Source organism: Ictalurus furcatus, chromosome 10 (genome assembly GCF_023375685.1).
Source record: "Ictalurus furcatus strain D&B chromosome 10, Billie_1.0, whole genome shotgun sequence".
NCBI classification, from domain to species: Eukaryota; Metazoa; Chordata; class Actinopteri; order Siluriformes; family Ictaluridae; genus Ictalurus; species Ictalurus furcatus.
Genome location: NC_071264.1, coordinates 25,492,955 through 25,514,543, shown reverse-complemented (window position 1 = coordinate 25,514,543; position 21,589 = coordinate 25,492,955). Strand labels below are relative to the sequence as shown.

Here is a 21,589-nt window from a genome sequence, read left to right as displayed (position 1 = left end):
GTATAAAGCCTACTGTTATAAGAAATAAATCAACCAGTTGGACTTGAGAATCCAAAGCAAAATGTTAACAGCAGGTGTGAAGAGTAGTGTTCCATCAATACAGGCACCTTCGGAATGTTAGACCAGATTAGCTAGCTTTATTAGTGAATGCTAGATAGCTAATTTCACTGCATATAGGTCTATACTGATTACCTTAAACAGGTACACACTTTAGTATTCGTGTATGGAATAATTTTTGTTTTAAAGGCATACATTAATATATTTGTCTATCTTCAATGACAACAGATTCAGATAAAGGTGATAAGCATCGCAGTTGCACCACATACGTAGGCTACATAGTGGGTTTTGAAATATGGCAGAAATGTGGTGCTGCACTGGTAAGAACAATTCATTCAGGAATGTGGGTCAGTGAGAATTAAATTTCTGAATTAATGCTGATCTCTTTTTATTATTTATATCAGTATATGCTTGGTATCATGTGAATGCACATTTTATTGTGGACAGTGTGGTGGTTTCAATAAGTTCTGGAAATGGCATTTGTAGAATATGACTTTATTTTCAGTTTTGTGAGACCTCAATAGACCAAATGGACATGTATTAGGGTAATTTGTGGTCTCACCCTGAGATCAGACCCCTTTGATCATCCTGGGATTTGCTCTTTGTTCTCTTTAACTCCTTATCTCAGCCTTCTGTTCTGTTAGAACACAGTTCCTCCAAGAGAAATCGTCTGTCGACAGCCATTGTATTGTTTTTAATGTCATCTTCTCTTAAAACAGTACAGGCCTGTTTCCAATTTGATTACCTAATCAATAACAAGATTCAAAGTAGCCTGACTGGTTTAAAAAAAAAAAAGGATTATAACTCTGTACTGTTATTGTACTGTAGTCAGCTGTAATTTAAGATGGGTGTGAGAAAGGCGCTATATAATTTTAATTATTATTGTTGTTGTTAATATTAACTCCTAGGTTCTGTGAGAATGTCTGGTCTTTTAACATTTAACCTATTGCATGTTTTCTTACACTTTGTAATAAGCTTGTTTAAGTGATTTCTTTACTAAGCACTGTGTCATGTTTAACTGAACCTCTGACAAGCAACTACTATAAAGGGTATTGTTTGCATGTATAACATACACCACTGACCTAGTAGAGTCAATTTTACATACAGCACATGCTTGGAGATAAATAAAAATCGGAGTCCATTACATTCTAGTGAAAAGCTTATTTATCTTATCCTATAAAAGCTTATCTTATCTATCTATTTATATTATCATAAATGTTATAAAGTTGGGTATGTATTACTAATCAAGTGCTCAGTGGGGAATCACATTTGAACTAAACTAAATTTATTGTTTGGAATCAGTTACATTAACCTTATACATTGGGGTCAGATCATTCAGATAACTAAAATTATACATTTGGGTCATGTATGTACATAATAAACTGAATATCTGCACTGCACCTACAGTAGGTTAGCAGCCTTTTTTTTGCCACTAAAGCTACATGTGACCACAGAATCTGCTATATCCTGGAGCATGTTCAAACAGTTAACAGAGTAAAAGACAAACACTTTACTGAATTAATGTGTGACACATGACAAAGCACAGGCTTCCACACCGATGAGACTCCTGAGTCAGTGTCTCTGTATGTGTATGGGGAATAAAAGTTCGTCATGTTGGGAAAGACAATTCAGATCTGGAAAGAAATGCTTCCTATGCAGTCACCTGCCTTTTTCCCTACATGTGGGCTGCCACATGCTGTCTGGAGTACAAACCAGGAGTTTAAGGAATAGTTTCATTATTCAGCTAAAACATGTTTAGTGTATGAGGCTTTGTTTATTATTATTATTATTATTATTATTATTTTGCATTGGAGGTACACACTAATGTAGTTAAAAAATAGTTTTTTTTATATATACATACATGCCCAAATTTTCATATCCTTGATCCGAATTTAGATAATATTCTTAAATTATTCATTTCTAAACTGCAGTTACTTAGATCATTACTTACAAGTGGAACTAAAATAAGGAATCATCAACAGGGTTATGTGATGTGACCTGACACAAAGTCGAAGATGACTACTTTCCTATTTTATTAACAGCACATCCCAAAATGTTGTATTCTTCTTGAACCAGAGCAAAAAACAGTGCTCATTTTTTTTCTTAATTAACCCTTTCTCATAGTACACTGGCATTCCATTCCGCTGGTGGAATGGAAATAGACTTATTGGACATATTTTTAAAATCACTATAAACAAATGAATTATTTTATTGCCGTTAGTCTGTTATAAGATTAGTCAGGACAGTGTTGGGTTTCTGTGTGTGGAGTATCGTGACTCTGTGTTCAGGTGCTGGTGAGCAGGGCGATGGGGGGGGTGGGGGGGGGTGGGGGGGTGAGCCCCATGCTGGGGCTCAATTCACACCTCTCCACAATAAAATTGGTACAGAGATAAAACGAATAACACAGCTAAAGCTTTTTTGATAGTAAAACACAGTGTACTGCCACCATAAAATTATAACATTTTAACCCATGAGGCTAGGTAAAAAAAAAAAAAGAAAAAGAAATACTTATAAAAAACTGCAAATCCTTAAAGTCCTGAGTGTCTACTTTCATAGGACCATTCACCACTACTGTGGAGTGCGATATCACAAGTAAATTCATTGCTGAACACGGGCACCCTCAAAACAGGCGTAAATTCCATTTTTTGTCCTGACGTGATACATTTCATAGTTACATTTGACGGAGCATCTGTGAAGCATGGTTCTTGTTATCTTTTACATTACAGCAGCTATAAACAATTGGTCCCTCACCAGCCTCTTTTTTTTTTTTTTGGACAAGAAATAATAATAATGCATAATCCTCTGGGCTGAAGACTTTCCTGTGATGGAAAACTTAAAGGACTAGTTACAACGCAGTTCCACCTTTATTTCCTTTTTGCTAAAACATATCCAATAAGTGGAGATAATGGTACAGTTATACAGTATATATCAGTAAACTCCAACATTAAGGAACAATAATGAACAGCTACTACATGGCTCATTCAACAGGATATTATTTGACATAACAGAAATATGATCAGAATCTTAAACAAGAATCGTCCATTAGAACACCATTAGATAAGGATCTTATATGTATTCTGCATATCCAGCCTCCATTAAGGAAATCTGTAAAAGAGAGATTAGAATATCTTAATATATTTAGTATGGCTTAGAATATCAAAATATAATCATCTTTATACAGAGCAGAAAGGGAACATTAAAAGGAACACTTGAAAGCTAAACCTCATTGTCAATGCAGCGGAACTGCCAAGACCAGCGTGTGTTGTAGAGGAAGGGACGAAGGTCAAAGCGGTTGTCGTCCGGGCCGTAGCTCTCGGCGTGGTATGACGGAGTCACTGTAGTCATCTTGTGCCTGTTGGCTGAGTACATCCGGAAGAAATGCTTCACTTTTGCAGCCACCTAATTACCCCGAGATGGAAGAACAGACTCATCACTGGCAACAATACCCAATATAAGTGTCATGGCAATGCCTTTAATGTAAGTTGTCTGGCAGATCATTAGCTAAGCAAGCCAGAAAGTTTTATTCTGCAAAAATTAACTAGCCAAGTTAAACCATGGGTGCGTCTCAATCAGCTCCCTAGTTCAGTAGTCAGGGCACTGATCAGGGAGTCAGCCATTTTAAGGGCTGTCTCAATCTCAAAATCCTTCCAGGTTACTGAAACGTTCACTCCTTTAAAAAAAAAAATCCCACAATGCACCGCAAAAACAAGGGCACATCGATGCTCACTATGTTCCCTTACTGTAAAGGACGTCATATTTTCTGAAGCCTTTCAGCTTGGGAGAAGAAAAAAAAAAGAAAAAACTCTCAGCCAACTTCATCTACAAACGGTTATCGTTGTTGTAATTACTTACGTTAGGGTTTTTTAACTTTATTTGACGTTCTGTACACAGTTTGTTTGATTCTAATGACTTTTAAGTGTTTAATAATTTTTTTAAAATCCACTAGCTAGCCTATGATCCTATTTCAAGTACTATGACAGAAATGCGTGTGATTAAGCTAACAAATTTATAATGACATAATTGTCAGAAAGATATTCGGTCCTGCCTGTTGTTGATAAATGCCAGTGGTGACATTTTACAATGGAAGTACATCGTCATGTCATGGAAATTGAGTCACCAGTGTCCCCAATGTGTAGTGAGCCAGGGTCCTTACCACCTTACTCATGTACACGATGTACTGATTCACAACCTGGGGGGCTGACTGAGTTGTTGTCCTAGTGTTGTTAAATTAGCCTATTTATTCGATAAGGTTTAACTAAAGAACCCCTGAACATGTTGCTTTATCATAATCACTACACCTTTACCATCATTAATAACATAGCAAGTCAGCTAGCTAAGTGCTAGCTCACATTAATCACAGATATAGAAGTAAGATTATCATAAGATCATATTCTCAGATATTTATTTAAATCTACAGGTGTATAGGATTTTTTAAAATCAATTCATTTAGGAGATGAGAATTCATTAAAACATGAAGTTCCTGAACGTCCTGTAATATTCACGGTCGAGACTGTCGGTTGGAATTGGTGGGGAAATTTTTAACACATTACATATGTTAGCTCAGATACATTAACAAAGAGAAAGCTTTCTACTTCAACAAGCCCTTGTGTTTTAGCTAGCTTGCTCACTACCTAGCATTGACCAGCAAGCTCACCAGCTCGTTACCGCCGTCTCACGATCTCCCCGAAATTCCACGATTCTGTTCATCACTGACATTTGCTAGAAGGTGGCTAGAAGGCCTACTAGCTTAGCATGGAGGTTCTCAGCTAAACGTGTCTAGATTCCATGTAATTGTCTAACCCTGATTGATTAATGCAAATTACTTAATCCAAAACCACGATGACCTTTTATGACATCTGGACTCAGGGGTAACACTATCTAAACCAGGAGTCTCTGTATTAGGTAGAAAGCTGTGACTTTTGAGCTATATTCACCTATTTTACCCAACACCAATAGAGGAAGAGTTAACTGATAAAAAAAAAAAAAAAAAAAGATATTTTTGAGAAATGAGGTGAGGGTAAAAGTGCTTTTGTAGCCTGACTGCATTTATGAGCTTCACAATATACCGTATTATAGACTCGGCTAGTAAGACTTGTAGCTTTACCTCAGATTAAACAATGCTTAAAAAGTAAGATTAGATGGTGTTCTTTGCAGTAAAAAAATATGTAGAAATGAGCCTGATTGTTTCATTGTGAAGAAGTCATGCTCTCATACTGACTAGGTTAAGGACAGAGCTGACCTGTGAAGGGGAACAGCTTTCTCTCCAGGAGTGAATGAGCTTGCAGAACATGCTGTACGGGCCGCACTTGGAGATCTTCCTAAGCTTGCCGATCACAGACAGCTCCGAATAGGTCATCCCCATATCGGCCTGAGAGAGACAGAGAGAGGGGGATTGTGTTAAATGAGGAAAAGGTTACATCATTAGCTCACCAAAACCACACACACAGGTGAAAAAAAAGGATGTTATACAGTGATGTGGGAAATGATGAAAGACAAGAAGCTAATAAATGGAGATGTCATTGTATAACCAATACCTAAGGAAATAAATTTTGACATGAGAAATACTGAAGTAACAAAACCTTTCCTCAATTATTCAAGCCTCTTTTAAAAAAATAAATAATTACACTGAAAACATATGTGGCAAAATTACTGGCACCCTTAAATGTATTTAAACTGAATCCACGTTATATACTTAAAAACATCTATTTTTCCATTGCCCTCAGTCTCCTGGAACTCGATTACTGCTTTTGACCCCTTACTGTTTCTCTATGCTATAAATATAATGTTGGATGCATATAAAATATCTGCCTTCCATCACTATGGGAAGATTGTTATTTGAGGGTTTTGACCTGCACAAGTCTGGCAATGGCTATAAAAACAAATACACAGTCAATAATATTATTAAGCCGTAATAAAACAAAAGTTCTAAAAGTCTGGATCCATCAGGACGATGGTGAAGGTGGTCAAAAATTTACTCCAAAATTATTACTGAGAAAACATTACATTAAAATAAAACTATACGTGCGTTGCCATTTGCGCAAGTTTAAAGTATCACTCATTGTCATTCATTTTCATGAAAGGTGCCAATAATTCTGCAACTCATTCGATTTCTCCCAGGCTACTGTAATTTCATGTATTCTCTCGACCCTGTCTCTCTCAGAATGAGCCATCCGTACCTCATCGGTCTGAGACACCTGGCCATCGGTCAAGGGTTCAAGCTCCGCAGTGGGAGGGGCAGCCACGATGCTGTAGCACAGAAGAACAGGACAAATCTGACTGACTTATAAATCATAAAAATTCTGCAGCTTTCATTCTCAAAAACAAAGCATGACCCTCATATGATGTAGTCTATAACACTGTAGTTTGTGATACAAGGCCCGTGGATCCCACGCTTGCATGTTTTTCAGCTTGATTAAGTCTAACACACCTGGTTCAACTGGTTCAAGCAGACAGACAAGCAAAAAAGTATCACAAAAATGTGTTAAGCTAGACGTAGTTTGAGATTTTCTTGGTATTTCATACACACTGACTATGTGTAGCTCAACTGATTATGCATCCCCCCACCCCAAGCCATTGGTTTCTCTATTTTAGCATTTGTAATACTAAATTGATTCAAAACATTCATACAAAATATAATATAAGACAAGGAAAACATGAGGAAACGTACTGAAGGTAAAAGGTTATGCAACTCGTATATCACCCATGTGAAATAGTAATTGGCCCACTAAACTTAACTAGTTGTGCCTGGCCCACTTTTCTTTTCTTAGCAGAATTACTTTAATTCAGTCACACTGTAGGGTTTTCAAGCATAAACTGCCCACTGCACCTCAATGGGATTCATGTGATTCCTGATCGCGCTTGAGCTTCAGATCATGGACTGATGACCAGACATTCTCCTTCAAATAGAGAGCAAAATTCATGGTCTATCAATTATGGAAAGTCACCCAGGCCCTCAAGCAGTAACGCATCCCCACATCATCACACTACCACCACCATGTTTGACTGTTGTTATGATGTTCTTATTGTCTAATGCTGCGTTCGCGCAACGCCAGATCTAACAGAACATATGTCTTTGAAAAAGTTCCACTTTTCCAAGTCATTAGTGGACAGAACATTATCCCAAATGCCTTAGGGGACATCAAAAAGTTTTTGGAAAATTGAAGACGAGCCATTATGTTTCTCTAGCAGTAGTTTTTGCGTCGCAGCTCTCCCATGGATACCATTTATACCCAGTCTATTTCTAATGGTGGTATCATGAATGCTGGCTTTATCTGATTCGAGTGAGACCTGAAGGTCCCAATATGTATATATCCTGGCAGTAATCAGACCTGGGCGTAACAAGTCTAATTGAACCCAATTACCAATTAAATTTGGTTAAATGGCTGATTGAGTAACTAATGGGGGAAATTACAATTTCTCACACTGCCAGTTGGTGTTGGATAATATTTTGCTTCAAGAAATACACGATCATTTAAAAATTGCTTTATATTTTATGCAGGTTGTCTGTCTTATGAAACAATTGTCACTGACAATAGAAGAAATCAGTAAGAGGCAATACGAAACTGTATCCGTGCATTGATCGGTCACACACCTCTTAAGAATGGAGAGCTGAAAGTGCTCAGCACAGTAAAGCAGGAAGTTCTTCAGGTCCATCTTACTAACACCTCCAATGGGGTTTATGTCAGCACTGGAGCAGTCATATTTAGTGAAGTAGCCAGTCAAACTATGGGAATGGAGAACATTTCGTGAAAACATGGCTCGTTGCTTATGAAAATGTAATTCTGCAGCTTATATGAGTCACACCTCTCATCCACATTGGCTGAACCAAGCACCAGCAGACCTCCAGGTTTCCCTTGAGCCCATAGATACAGCTGGGCAAAGAGGTAGGCCAAAATCATCCTGACACGAGCCTGGAAGATCCAAAACACAAAGCCACCGTGTTTATAAATACTTAAATATGAGTAAGGAATAGAACAGGATGGTGTGGTGTGATGCCAAAGTTACCACTGAGTGGCAAATTTATTTCTTTGCCATCTCCAGAAGTGTTTTATTCCTCTTATACCACAACAATTGTCAATACTAACCATTTTTACATTTTATAGAATGACCGCTCGTTAATTTTATCTGTTTATAGTTTCATTTAATGTTAGTAAAGCCAGTTACTGTTATCACTTCAGCTGTAAAATCTATAAACTGTCGTTCCCTCATCAGCCTTTGGTTTTACTCTGTTGAAGTTAATAAGACAAAAAAAAGCAGTTTGTTATGTTACAAAGCCCAACAGCCTCAAGAACTCCCTGTGGTGGAAAGATTAAAGGAATAACTTTATCTCTGACTGTTTCTTCAGATTTGAGTATTCTAGAGAGCTCTGGTGTAAGCTATTATATTTTTCTGAGGAAAACTATTATTATTATTACAACGTCACCACTTCAATCAGTTATTGGACAATGAATGTGTGTTTCTTTGCACTGAAACATACATAAGCAGTCATGTACATTTATTTATTAATAAGTGACCACATTTAGCAATGATTACATTCTTTTTTTAATTAAGAACAACACAACATTGCAAAAACTGTTACATAAAATATTCATCCACAAAACAAGTTTGTTTCTGTTATGACTGACATTATAGCAGCTATAACTGTCGTCCCCTCAGCAGCCTCTCTTTTTTCCTCTCTCTTGAAGATAATAAGACAAAAATATACAACTTGTTATGTTACTGAGAAACCAGGAAGTGCAAACTCCTCTGTCCTTGGACAAAGTGCTGACACTGGACGTCTGGTCACTGCACACAACATTCACACACATTTTTAAATCTGTTTATGTCGCGCGTCTGCCATAGTCCCAAGTCCCTGGGAATTAGCTGTTACTAGAGATGGCACTGATCTGATACCCAATATCAGACCAATACCAGCAAAAAAAAAAAAAAAAAAAAAAAACGGTGGCTTGAATATCAGAGAAAACATATATATTTTGGAACTGGAAATGTTTATATATAAAGAGATTTGACCTTTATTGATAGGTTAGATTTTTTGGTTGTTAAGACCATTTTGAAAAAAAAAATTCCCTCAGGAGTGTACATTTATTAGAAAGCAAAATATGTTAGTCATGCATGTTGTTGCACAAATTGTGCTGTGTTTTCACAAATGAAGGAACTCAGCTTGGACACCCAAATCACTGAGGTGAATAGTGTCAAACGGTCCAGCATGGGCGTGAACACTGTGGTGAGGCTGTGTCACACTGAAAGCAAACTTGCAAAAAGAAGCAATCAGCACAGTTTGCCTGGGCTTTTCTAATGGGTTAAGGTTTAAAACAGTCAAAGCACATTCCAGTACAAATACAATGTGATTAAGCTTTAAGGAAGATGAACTGAAACTGGTATTGCTTTATAACACTGAACTGAGTGAACAGAAAAATATTAACAGTTAGGCTTTTATTTAACAATTGATTGGGTTTTTTTTTCCATTTCAATTCAGGAAATAAACTCCTATGCAACTACTGTATTAGGCCAAGTTCCCCGAAACAATAATAATACTTGAATAAAGAATAAAACACAATAGGGTTTTATTATTTCACAATCAACGACAGGTTTGTGTGATGCAGTCAGACATGAAACTGAGTTACCTTTACCATCCCAAAGTTGATTATTTTTCCTATATCAGCATGTCCTGAAGTGTTTTATTCTTCTTACAACCTAGCAATTTGCCAGTTGTTCAAATTTAATTTCCTAAAATACGGCACATAATACGCTTTATCCATTTTTATTTACATTTAATGTTGTGGAACGTCTGTGAAACAAATTGCAAAGCACTGACACTGGAGACTCCTTCCATAAATATTATAATATAAACATCTCTTTCCAGAAACCTTCACCATATCAATGAATATATCTAGTTCTTGGTTAAATGCCAACACGTTGTTTTAAAATCTGTTTATTATTAGACTTAAATTATGTCCGACATAGTCCTTGTGAATTAGCAATAGAAAACCTAACAATGTGTGCATTAATATTAACCTGTAAAGCCAGAATTACTCGTGGTCATCTTTGTAAAGTGATATTTTTGACTTTACTATCTATATGAGGTAACGAATCCTAACAGGTATTACAGTTTATACTCACTCTAAACCATCATATCCCTATTTTGAACATTGTCAAATATGAACCTAATCCGTACTGAACATATACTAAGAACTAACTGAATCCAACAGTTTAATCGTAATTCTACTTTTTGACACTCGGATTTACTTAAGCTTCTTTCTAGTGCAGTTTTTAGCAATCTTTTTTCCACTTCCCCTCAACAATCCCCCTTGGGGGTGCCCCTCATAGTCATCTTAATCTTAGTCATTTGTGGTTGATCATTTGCAAAGCCACAGGCATCACAATAATCCCCTGAGTTTTAGCAAATGCTATACGTAAAGGTAAAGGTGCAGCTTTAAGACGATTTCTAGTCATAAGATTTTGTTAAAAAGATACTTAAGTGGTGATTTTGCATTAAAATAAAAAAGGTCCCCACCTGTACATTCTGCAAAGCCAAATTCTCTCTACTGCTTCCTCCATTTGCACGAAAATTAGGCCACTTGCCCATCACCATGGAGAAGATTCCCAGCATGCCTTTCACTGCCATGTCAATGTTGATGTTGAGATGCTTGCTATAAGAAAGAAAGAAATGCAGAATTTGACCTACTCACCATATAAAAATGTTTAGCATGATGCCTAGTTTCAAGTTCCATTCCTTTTACATTTGAAAAGCACAGAATGATGCAATGACATGAGTGTTTCAGTAGGGAAACACTAAAGTGAACAGTAGATGGTTAAACTAAAATCGAGAGACAACCAATTCCATCACAGGACATTTTCATTCTTTAACGTTTTCTACTCTGGTCAAAATAAGCAAGCCTATTGCTAATAAAAGAGAATAAAAGTGAGCGTTCCAAAATGAAACATTTCTGCTTGGTGTATGCTGCCAAGTAAAAATCATAATTACAGTCAATTCCAGAAATCCAAGCACCCTTCATGGACATGTTGAAACCTTTCAAAATCCGGGGAAAATAATCCTGTGATTTTAACATAGAGTTTCCAAGATTTGACCCTCAACAATGTTACTTTTTAAATAAGCAGTTTTTACAACCATGATGAGTAGAAACGCATCTCAGAATGCACAACACATCAGTGCTTGAGGTGGAGGAGTTTTAACAGCAGAAGGCCACATCAGGTTCCACACCTGTCAGCCAAGAACAGGGATCTAACATATATTCATGATAGAACAGGCACTTTTTGAGCAAATGGCAATGCAGTATAGATTTATTTTAACAAAATATATTTTGTTATAGTGCAAAAAATTATTGGCACCTGTACAATTAATATATACTTCATGAAGCTTCCCCTGGAGAGAATAAGAGCTCGTAGTCTCTTCCTGTCTGAACACTTACAGAACATTGCATGGTTATTTTAGACCACAGAGTTAAATCTGGACTGAGGGGGGCTCTGTAAAACACTGATTTTGTGTTCTGTTAACTATTTCTGTATTGTTTTGGTTTATTTAGAGGTATGTTTAGGGTTATCATCTTGTCAAAAGATCAACTTATGGTCAAGTAATAAGATCCAGGCTGAGGCAACCAGGTTTTGGACTAGAAACACTATACGTTATTGCTATAAGGAATCACAAGCATGTAAAGGGCTTGTCTACATTTTACAACTATGTTGCCTGGAGAACAACAAAATCCGACCTGCCGATTTGAGCAGCCAGCTCTTTTGCTCGGTTGCGAGTGCCCTCTGAAGAATTTTCACTGCCCATGTAGCAGGTGGTGAAGAGGCGTCCACATAGCTCCTGCGGATCTACAGGCCTGTAGGAGGCATCACTCACCACTCGCTGAACATCTTCCAACACTCGATCATCTGGAAGAACAGCATGTCTAAGATTAATTCTAGTCCATCAGTAGTTTGAGTAATGAAAGTTTTTGGAAACATATGGATGTTTCATCCATCTGTCATCGTAGATGAACTGGCTATGCTAAATTGCCCAGAGGTGTGAGTGCATGTGCATGGTGCCATGTGCTGAACCTGTGTCAAATCAGGGTGTATTCCCCCCTCCTCAAGCCCGGTATTCCCGGGAAATGCTCTGGATCTACTTGACTAGGATAATGCGGATACTGAAGATGAAAGAATGAATGAATGAGCTGAATCTGAAATGCAGCTGAAACACATAACTACTCAAAAGACTTTTAGTAGAATAACAGCTAAGAATGATTAGCTGTCACAACGGAAAAACTCATAGTTCATTACAGAATTTGCACTAATTTGGCCTCTATTAGCGTCTGTATGCGTGGAACATACGGCATGTGTGTGAGACTTACTGCCATTTTTGACTGCCTGACAGATGAGTACACACATGGAGTAGACGATGCAGGCTGAGGACGCACTGTCAACTCCACCACTGAGAGGTAACAGGAAGCCAGCCTGAAACCACAGAGAGAAAAAGACTCTAAATTAAACACGCATGTGTCCACACACACACACACACACAAACAAAACACACACAGAGCAAAAGATTCTCACCTGACCACTCCTCCTTAAATAGTCCCATAGCCAGCATGCAGGACCAAGACTGGGGGGGGGGAGGAATAATAGAATGAAATATATGTCTGGGTAAATACTGTGCTGTAATCACACTTCTTCTTCTAGCAGGTCATTTCTTTATTTTAATGATTAGACGTGTGATGATTTAATGATTAGTGTTTCAGCAAATCTGATGCACCTAATCTCCTCCTCAGGAGTGTGAAAGATCCAGTCGATGGCCTGGTGAGTGGGCAAGAAGGTGTCTTTGCAGTCAGACAATGAAAAATCGACCTTGATCCTTTCGTATGGTTTGTGTTCGTACTCCTGTGGGGGGGTTGGAGGAACACAGCAGTGTCAGTAACATAAGTATTTGGTAGTGAAGCGTGAACTTGAACTACATGAACATCTCCAACGGCACCTTACCATGTGCGGGTGACATCTCTCTCCTCTATAGCTGCGCACGTCCTCGAGGTCAAGAGTGGCTGTGAGAACTTCCTGTAATGAGTAAAAAGAGATGAAGAAAACATTTGCTAGCCATGTTTTGTATTAACATTAGGGCTTATACACATTATATCCTTAGCATGAAGTAGTAGTAGTATTACTTCTAATAATGAACATAGCTCCATAATTAAGTGCCCTCTGTGGCCTGGTTTGAGAACTACAATTTCAATGAAAACACACCCCAAAGCTAAGCAGCATAGAGTTCAACATAGAGTGTATGTGTGTGTGTATATATATATATATATATATATATATATATATATATATATATATATATATATATATAAAAAAACAGTGGTACAGACAATAATGTCAGCTGTAAGCAAATATCAGGTTTGTAACAATGCAATCATTCTAATATGTTATCGTTTCTATAGTAACCGTGGCAGGTGCTCGTAGGGTTGGCGGTTCGATTCCCGGCCCACATGACTCCACATACCGAAGTGTCCTTAGGCAAGACACTGAACCCCAAGTTGCTCCCGATGGCAAGTTAGCGCCTTGCACGGCAGCTCTGCTACCATTGGTGTGTGAGTGTGAGTGTGTGTGTGAATGGGTGAATGAGAACCAGTGTAAAGCGCTTTGGATAAAAGCGCTATATAAGTGCAGACCATTTACCATTTACCATTTACTAACATACAGATTAAGACAAGATGTTATTTAATAAGGAATATCATATACTCATTGATGCGGTTGATTGACAGGTCTGCTACAAACAAGCTGCTGTGTGTTGAGCATCTCATCGATCCCACAATCTTATACACAAAATAACCTAGAAGCCTGATTTCTTTCCTCAAACTTCCTTAAAATAGAAGTGCGTTTAACTGATTTACCAATAAGTCAAGAAAGTTGCAAAATGTGCACTGAAAAGTTCGGCGCACCGAGGTGCTCCGGCATGGGCCGATATTTAAAGAGCATTACATCAGCAGATCAAAACTGCGAGAATGTCCTGAGGACATTTTAATCAAGACTCTTACCACATCATCAAGGGAGAACTGTGTCCCCTGAGCAGTGATGTCTCCATTGATGGCGATCATAGCACAGCCATCGTAGTACAGACGATCTCCATCACAGCCTTTCTGATTAGCGAACAGATAGATCCCTCCGCTCTGTAACAAGCATGATCAACAAAAAAGCACAAACAGAGGAATACATTTTCAAACTCAAAGTAACGGTGCTCATACCGCAGCACTGTTAAACTCTCAAGTCTGTAAGGAGATCTAATATTAAAACATTAATATGAATATTTTACATTTATGGAAGGAGCCTCCAGCATCAGCAAGTTTTCCACCATGGGGACTTTGTGCTTTCTAGGGTTAGGTTTAGTTTCCTGTTTTTTTTTCTCTTATTAACTTCAAGAAAGACAAAAAGAGAGGCTGATACGGGAACAGCTGTTTATAGCTGCTACAACACAAGTAAAGGAACTAACTTGTCTCTCAGGCATTCAACGACATTAAATGTGACTAGAAATTTATAAAAAGATCATGTCGTTTCTTGAGTACAATAAACAGTGGCAAACTGCTGTTGTATAAGACAAATAAACACTTCAGTACGTCCTGTAATCGGAAAGTAATTCACGTTGGGGTGGTAACAGAAACAGAGGCAGGTGGTAACTGCTTTGTGTCGAGCCGCATCACACCCCATCATTGATTCTCTTCCTATAACAGCACATTCCCAAATGGTTTGTTCCTTACTTACATGATGGCTGCTGTAAGTTCTTATAACTTTATTACTAGCATTTAGTGAGAATGTCTTTATTTCTCATTGAGGCAGCAAGTGCAAAAGAAAGTCTTTCTCTGCCCTGTGACAGGAGCTAGGAGAATGTGCGTGTAACTGACCTTTGTGGTGGCTGACCTGACCAGGTTCACCCTCTGGTCAGCCTTGCGTAGCTCATGATAGCTGGCGGATGAGTTTGTAAAGATCTCAATCCCGTCCAAACCCATGTCCACATGTGGACTGAAAAATGGTCACACAAATTAGTACATGGCCTCACAGTTCACAACAAATTCAACAAACCAGAGAGCTCTGTGCTGCATACAAGATAACACATACAGTATAATAAGGAAATGACAAGATAATAAGTCACAATACACGGCTACAAAATGTGCAAACAGTGCAATAAGCACAGGAGAAGGTCTGTTATTTGGAAATATTTGTTGAAAAAGAAAACAAACACTTACAATAACCTGGTTGCACAAGTGTGTATGCTCTTTAACTAATACTTTGTTATAGTACCCTTTGCTTGTAATACAGCACTCAGGCTTTTTAGGTAAAAGTCTACCAATTTTGCATATTTTCCATCAGATTCTCATGATTCCGTCTATCTAGACTACAGCTGAAGTCCAGTCCCAGCCTAAGAGAAGTAGGCCCACTGCATGATGGTACCAGCACCATGCTTTACCATGGGTATGGTGTTATTTGGATGCTACGCCGTCTTGAAATCAAGACGATTTAAGAACCATCCTACAGAAACATCTGATCTTTATCTAGAGTTAATCAGAATCACTTCATTGATGCCATTGTTCTTGAAATAGGATTTTGTTGGGTCGTTTAATATTTTTCAAATTTTGTCTTAAAATTCTGAATGAGCAGTCTTGCCTAACATGCCCATCTCTACCGCTGAGTGGATTCATAGTACAGTACCTCCTGGGGTTCCACAGTTCAGCACAGATCTCACTCCCTATACACGTGTCCTTAGTGGACAGGACTGCGTCACCAAATGGAACAGTCACCTAAACAGAAGGGTTATTACAAAGAAATCTGATCATTTCAATTTAAAAACAAAACGAGGTAAACTGATATTCATCTCAATCACTTTAAAAAGGAGCTGTAAACAAACAGTCATCATTCTGGAATGCTAAATTCATCCAAAAATTTAATTTGAGGCCAAGTTTTGGATTAAAAAAAATTTATTCTGTTCCTACATAGGGATGGAAAAGCTTTCGTAAGGATTTGTTGAGCTACAATTAGTTTCTTTGTTAAAACATGTCTAGGGTGGAGTGTTTTAACCTGTCCTGTCACATCCTGGATCATTCGTGGCAAAAAGTACTCCTCAACATATCTGTGAAAATGAAGCACAGTACCACTGCTCATACTGGGGGCAAAAAAAAATCATACTTAAAGGAAAAATCCACCCTGAATGATCGTAATCTTTATGACTAACACATGATCTCCAGTAGCTTCCAAACTGTACTTCGTCATGACTTCTTTCATTGCCATATTGAGCTATTTTCACTTTGGTTAATGGTTGCCCCACAATATTACCTACAGTAGTTGTGGGATTTAACCCTCGCTTCATCTCCACCTAAAGAGAGCAATGCAGCACCGCTTTAGTCTTTTAGTCTGTCCAGAACTCTCACCTCCTCATCTGTACACTCTGCTCAAACAGATCAGCTTCTGAAGCTTCAGCTTTCATGCTAATACTGCCGTTAACACCATCACACTCGCAGTCAGAGGTTCCTAATTATCTGAACCGAGCCTGTGCCATAACTCGGCACAACCGCGTTGTGGAGCTGCTTTGCATTCTGGAAAATTGAGTCCGACATTTGCACCAACATCTCCACTACTTCAATACTGCTGGAAATTTGCGAGTGAGAAATGAAGCGCCTGCTCTTTCTTTAAGCACGAACAGCAACATCTGACAGTTATCCCGGATGTTTGAGATCACTGAAGGTTTCTTCCCCCTATTAAAACGCCGATGTAACTGCACTAGCAATAACATTGTCGCTCTGCGACGCCAGAGCAGGAGACAACCACTAACACAGAAACAATAATAATACCGCATCAACCAACAAACTTGTACTGGAATCACTAAGCACATCACAAATATTTTCCATATAAACACATTTATTTGTACATGTTTCAGGGTGGAGTTTTCCTTTAACAAAATGTTACAGAAATTCTGAATAATTAGTACACAGTGCTGTTCATGTACCTGGGCTTACTCCAAGGAGAAAACCAGCGGAATTCCCTGTTGTTCCCATAATTTGCCAAAAGTATTTTAGGCCGGATCAATAAAATCTTCCTGTCGGAAAAGCAAAAGCAAATTCTACCTTTACTTGGGCCTGTACTGGCACTCATCCACATGATCAAGCTAAAACTATATTCAGGTGCTGATCAAACACGACTTGTACTTATTCGATTGGTCAATAACAGACTGACTTGTTCAGGAACAGGACTCTGCAGTTATAGCGAACGTTGTGATGCATAACAGGCCTGTGAGGAATTCAAAAAACAAACAAACAAACAAACAAACAAACAAAAAAAACACCACCAAGCTGGAATTAGCAAATGAATTAATGTTACAACTGAAGCAATTTTAAGTGAGCAATTTTAACACTCACATGCCAACATCGCAGATTATATCCTGCGTCTCGGGGGACTCCAGCAGTGTCTTGAGGACTTGGAAGCAGTGCAGAAGTGTGTCGGATTCATAGAAGTGATCAGCGCATCCGTAGCCACTGATAATGGAAAAGCACAGTTTTGGGGTTTTTGTTTAACATGTAATTTGGAGGTTCAAAGAAGACTTATACTGGCACAGACAGCACAGGCCCAGGTTTAATCCCTGAAACTCCCAATTATTCTGTAGTTTCAGAACTACTATATAAATACATACAGTGCCCTCCACTAATATTGGCACCCTTGGTAAACAGGAGCAAAGGCGGCTGGGAAAACTGTTTAACCTTTTGATCAGTTGTTCAAAAAATTCACAAAAATACTCTGTTCTTATGGATCTTAAACAATTGCAAACAAAACACAGGTTTATCCAAAAAAATATATCTTTGTTCAATATAGGGGTGCAACAATTATTGGCACCCTTTTAGTCAATACTTTGTGCTACCTCCCTTTGCCAAGATAACCGCTCTGAGTCTTCTCCTATAATGTCTGATGAGGTTGGAGAATACATGGTGAGGGATCTGAGACCATTCCTCCATGCAGAATCTCTCCAGATATTTCAAATTACGAGGTCCACGCTGGTGGACTCTCCTCTTCAGTTCACCCTACAGGTTTTCTATGGGGTTCAGGTCAGGGGACTGGGATGGCCATGGCAGGACCTTGATTTTGTGGTCAGTAAACCATTTTTGTGTTGATTTTGATGTGTGTTTTGGATCACTGTCCTGCTGGAAGATCCAACCACACCCCATTTTAAGCTTTCTGGCAGAGGCAGTCAGGTTTTCATTTAATATCTGTTGATATTTGATAAAGTCCATGATGTCATGTATCCTAACAAAATGGCCAGGTCCTCTGGCAGAAAAACAGCCCCAGAACATTAAAGAGCCACCACCATATTTAACCGTGGGCATGAGGTACTTTTCCATATGGCTACCTCTCTGTGTGCACCAAAACCACCTCTGGTGTTTATTGCCAAAAAGCTCTATTAGAACCCGATCCCATTTGAAGTTCCAGTAGTGTCTGGCAAACTGAAGATGCTTGAGTTGAATTGAGCTTGATTGTTCATGGTTGAACAATTTCCTGTTCCTAGTCACCCAGGTGTACTAAAAAAATTTCGAATATCAATGGGAATATACTTCAAATATATTTTTCTCATATGTATTCATAGGGGTTCCAATAATTGTGGCTCACATATATTTAACAAAAATTTTTTTTTTATATAAACCAGTGTTGTGTTTGCAATTGTTTGATATCCATGAGAGCAGAGTATTTTTGTGATTTATTTTAACAAAAGATCAAAGGTTAAACAATAAAGACATTTTTTCACAGCCTTCTTTGCTCATATTTACCAAGGGTGCCAATATTAGTGGAGGGCACTGTAAATGTGGACTTTTAATCCACAATGCCTCATACGGTTACATATATTGTTGTGGAACATCTGCAAAACAAGTTCCTGTTATCACTTACATTATAGCAGCTATACACAGTCGTTGCCTCACTCTTTATTCCCTTGCAGTTTGTCATTTTACAGAGAAACAGTAATGCACAGGTGTGGTCTGAAGACACTGATGTGGTGGAAAACTTAAATAAACAGCATTACCGCTGTCCAATCACTGACTGTTACAAAGATCTGGCACTGGAGACTCCTTCTATAAATACTAAATAAACATCTCCTCACAGAAAACGGAGAAAACTTCACCATATCAACATTTAAACCCATTTCAAACTATCCAAGTATCCACCATGCAAGTCCTTGTGAATGAGTTGTTACTAGAGATTCTGAACAGCTGAAACGAGTCGTTAGTGATCCCAGACTTACTTCCTGTAATAACCTACATAGGTTTGTAACAAAAATCCCCGCCTCTGGTCTTCATCTGCTGCTCATGAACAGATGGAGCTGAAACTCGTTATGGTAGTGGGCGTTTACTATTTGACACACGCAGACAGCGGTAGACCAATCACAACAGACTGGGACATCTGACCAATCAGAGCAGAGTATGCTCTCTGAAAGGAGGAGGTTATAGTGAATCATTTAGAACGGCTCATTGAACGAGTCGTTTGTGACACTGGGGGGAAAAAGGTAATGCTGCAGTTTAAATTATGAGCACATTAAAGTGTTTTTAACCTTGGAAGCATGTAAATCTATTGTATGAGACCTTTAAAACAAAATTAGGCAGGTTTCAAAACCATAATTGGTACGCTTTAATATAAACTTTGCAGCCAGAACTATTTCTGTTACAGAAAATTGATCTACAACTTCTGACCAATCAGAATCGAGAATACAAAGAGATAATGAAATACTTACCAGATTTCCAGTTCTGGTCCCAGTCTGTAGTTGGCCCCTTTAGATTTGGCGATCTCAATACCTGTTTTAGGGAGTGTATGGAAGTATAATAGTGCCAAATGTCCTCAAGGCAAAATGGCATGTTGAATTACATAAATTTAATGAAAACATACCGCAATAATAATACTTGAATTTTTCTGCCCAGCAATTTGACACAAATTGGAGGAAAAAAAACACAACAATAACAGTGCTTGAATTAGTTTCCTCTGCAATTCATTGGTTTTGTATATTTTGATTGAAAACAAAATTCCAGCATTCAAAATTCAATGCACACATATTCACCTTCCTAAAATACAGTTCCAAAATATTCAGTTGTTAAAATACCATCTTTATTATTCGTCAGGAAGTATTTCAACACATTATTTTTCAACCTCACAAATTCAGGCTGCAAAAATTCAAGTCTTCACATCCGGGTCTCACAGGAAGAGCAATGTGTTGCCGATACTATTGTAACACACTACTCTGGGGCGGCCCCTAGTGGTGGAATTGTGCTGACAAGCCACAAGAGAAGATGAACCTAGCGGCCTGGTATAAAGTTGGCTTGACTTTGGACATACGGTATTCGCAGATATGCGCAAATTAAGGGGCCGTCTCTAAAGTTACATATTGGTATACATGTTTCTAACTTCAACAGCATTTGAAGGGAATGACTTGGTCATAAAACCAACTGGAAAGTGTTCATCTAAGAGGTGTGCGTTATAGCTGACACCTACAGGAACACTTTCCAGTTGGGTTTGAGACTGTAAGCCATTCTGTTCAAATGCTATTGAGCTTTAAACTATGGTATATTTTGTGTATATGTCCATACGGTATAAAAACATCCCAATGTTTAGATATGATTTGACAGTTTATTTATTTAATTAAATATAAAACAATCTGAAAGGTGTGCGTTATAGCTGACACCTTGATGAACACTTTACAGTTGGTTTTATGACCGATTATTTGGTTTCAATCAAAATATACAAACCCAGTAAATTGCAGAGGAAACTAATTCAAGTATTGATATTGCTGTGTTTGTTTGTTTTTGTTTTTAAATTGCTGGGCAGAAAAATTCAAGTATTGTTATTGCGATATGTTTTCATACAATTTATGTAATTCAACATGCCATTTTGTCTCGAGGACATTATTAGGTACACTATTAGGTACTATGAGGCACTATTACACTTCCATAGGAATGACATGAAAATGCATCAGATCAACCCTAATACCAGACAGCATACTCTGAATATACTGAAAATACTACTGTACTAACTTCTGCAATAAATCATCCATTTCTAAGCCAAAAGCAATCGTTACAGTCAGAACTTACTTTTCAGTATTCTTTGTAAATTGCCATCAAAATCTAAAGCCCATTGATTCAGCGAGCAAGTCGCTAATGTAACTTTCCGCCCCATGCTGTCAAAAATAAACAACAACTTCTATTAACTGCAGATCAGCGCGCGAGCTTTCCTGCGGTATCACTTCCGGTTTGTAAACCCCGCCCCCGCCTCCAATATTCCACTTCAGAAGAGGTGTCGTTTTAGGGGAAAAGGACATGCACTTTTTCATTTTTATTTCTTTTATTACGGTAGTAGGACATATACAATCAAGAAGGACGGAAATATTAGAAAGTTAAAATAAACCTAAGAAAACAGGCTCAATTATTTATTCCACACACAATACAAGAAGAGTCAGAGATAATTAAACTAAAATTAAAACTACTACAGGTGGGTGTAAATGTCATATATTGTAATTGTGATTTTT

At 38.1% G+C, this 21,589-nt stretch overlaps 1 protein-coding gene across 3 annotated transcripts; it reads right to left on the bottom strand.

Moving 5' to 3' along the window:
- Nucleotides 1-3,034: 3,034 nt before the first annotated feature.
- Nucleotides 3,035-21,330, bottom strand: nadsyn1 (NAD synthetase 1). 3 transcript variants are annotated; one of them, XR_008386961.1, is made up of 21 exons: nt 21,156-21,330; nt 19,808-19,868; nt 17,454-17,570; nt 17,272-17,325; nt 17,045-17,134; nt 16,120-16,171; nt 15,754-15,842; nt 14,949-15,066; nt 14,088-14,219; nt 13,036-13,107; nt 12,812-12,936; nt 12,613-12,661; nt 12,411-12,513; nt 11,784-11,952; nt 10,571-10,706; nt 7,861-7,967; nt 7,649-7,780; nt 6,234-6,303; nt 5,297-5,425; nt 3,280-3,416; nt 3,035-3,162 (listed from the first exon to the last, which is right to left on the bottom strand). XR_008386961.1 is itself a non-coding variant. In XM_053635176.1 (21 exons), exons 1-21 carry the CDS (start codon nt 21,238-21,240, stop codon nt 3,124-3,126), a joined length of 2,106 nt encoding a protein of 701 aa, XP_053491151.1. In that variant the 5' UTR covers nt 21,241-21,328; the 3' UTR covers nt 3,035-3,123. The 3 variants fall into 3 exon arrangements, 2 of the variants coding, with proteins under 2 accessions (XP_053491151.1, XP_053491152.1); XM_053635176.1 differs by having other exon boundaries at nt 3,280-3,456; nt 21,156-21,328; XM_053635177.1 differs by lacking the exon at nt 3,035-3,162 and having other exon boundaries at nt 3,274-3,456; nt 21,156-21,329.
- Between the last annotated feature and the right edge of the window lie 259 nt (nt 21,331-21,589).

Bases quoted from the DNA above. Each gene is read 5' to 3' on its own strand.
- nadsyn1 (XM_053635176.1), bottom strand. From the start codon at position 21,240: ATGGGGCGGAAAGTTACATTAGCGACTTGCTCGCTGAATCAATGGGCT. The intron at 14,220-14,948 runs GTCAGTTACACG...TGCTTGTTACAG, and splicing joins TCAGGTCAGCCACCACAAAG to AGCGGAGGGATCTATCTGTT. The intron at 3,457-5,296 runs GTCAGCTCTGTC...CGGGGTAATTAG, and splicing joins AAAGCTGTTCCCCTTCACAG to GTGGCTGCAAAAGTGAAGCA.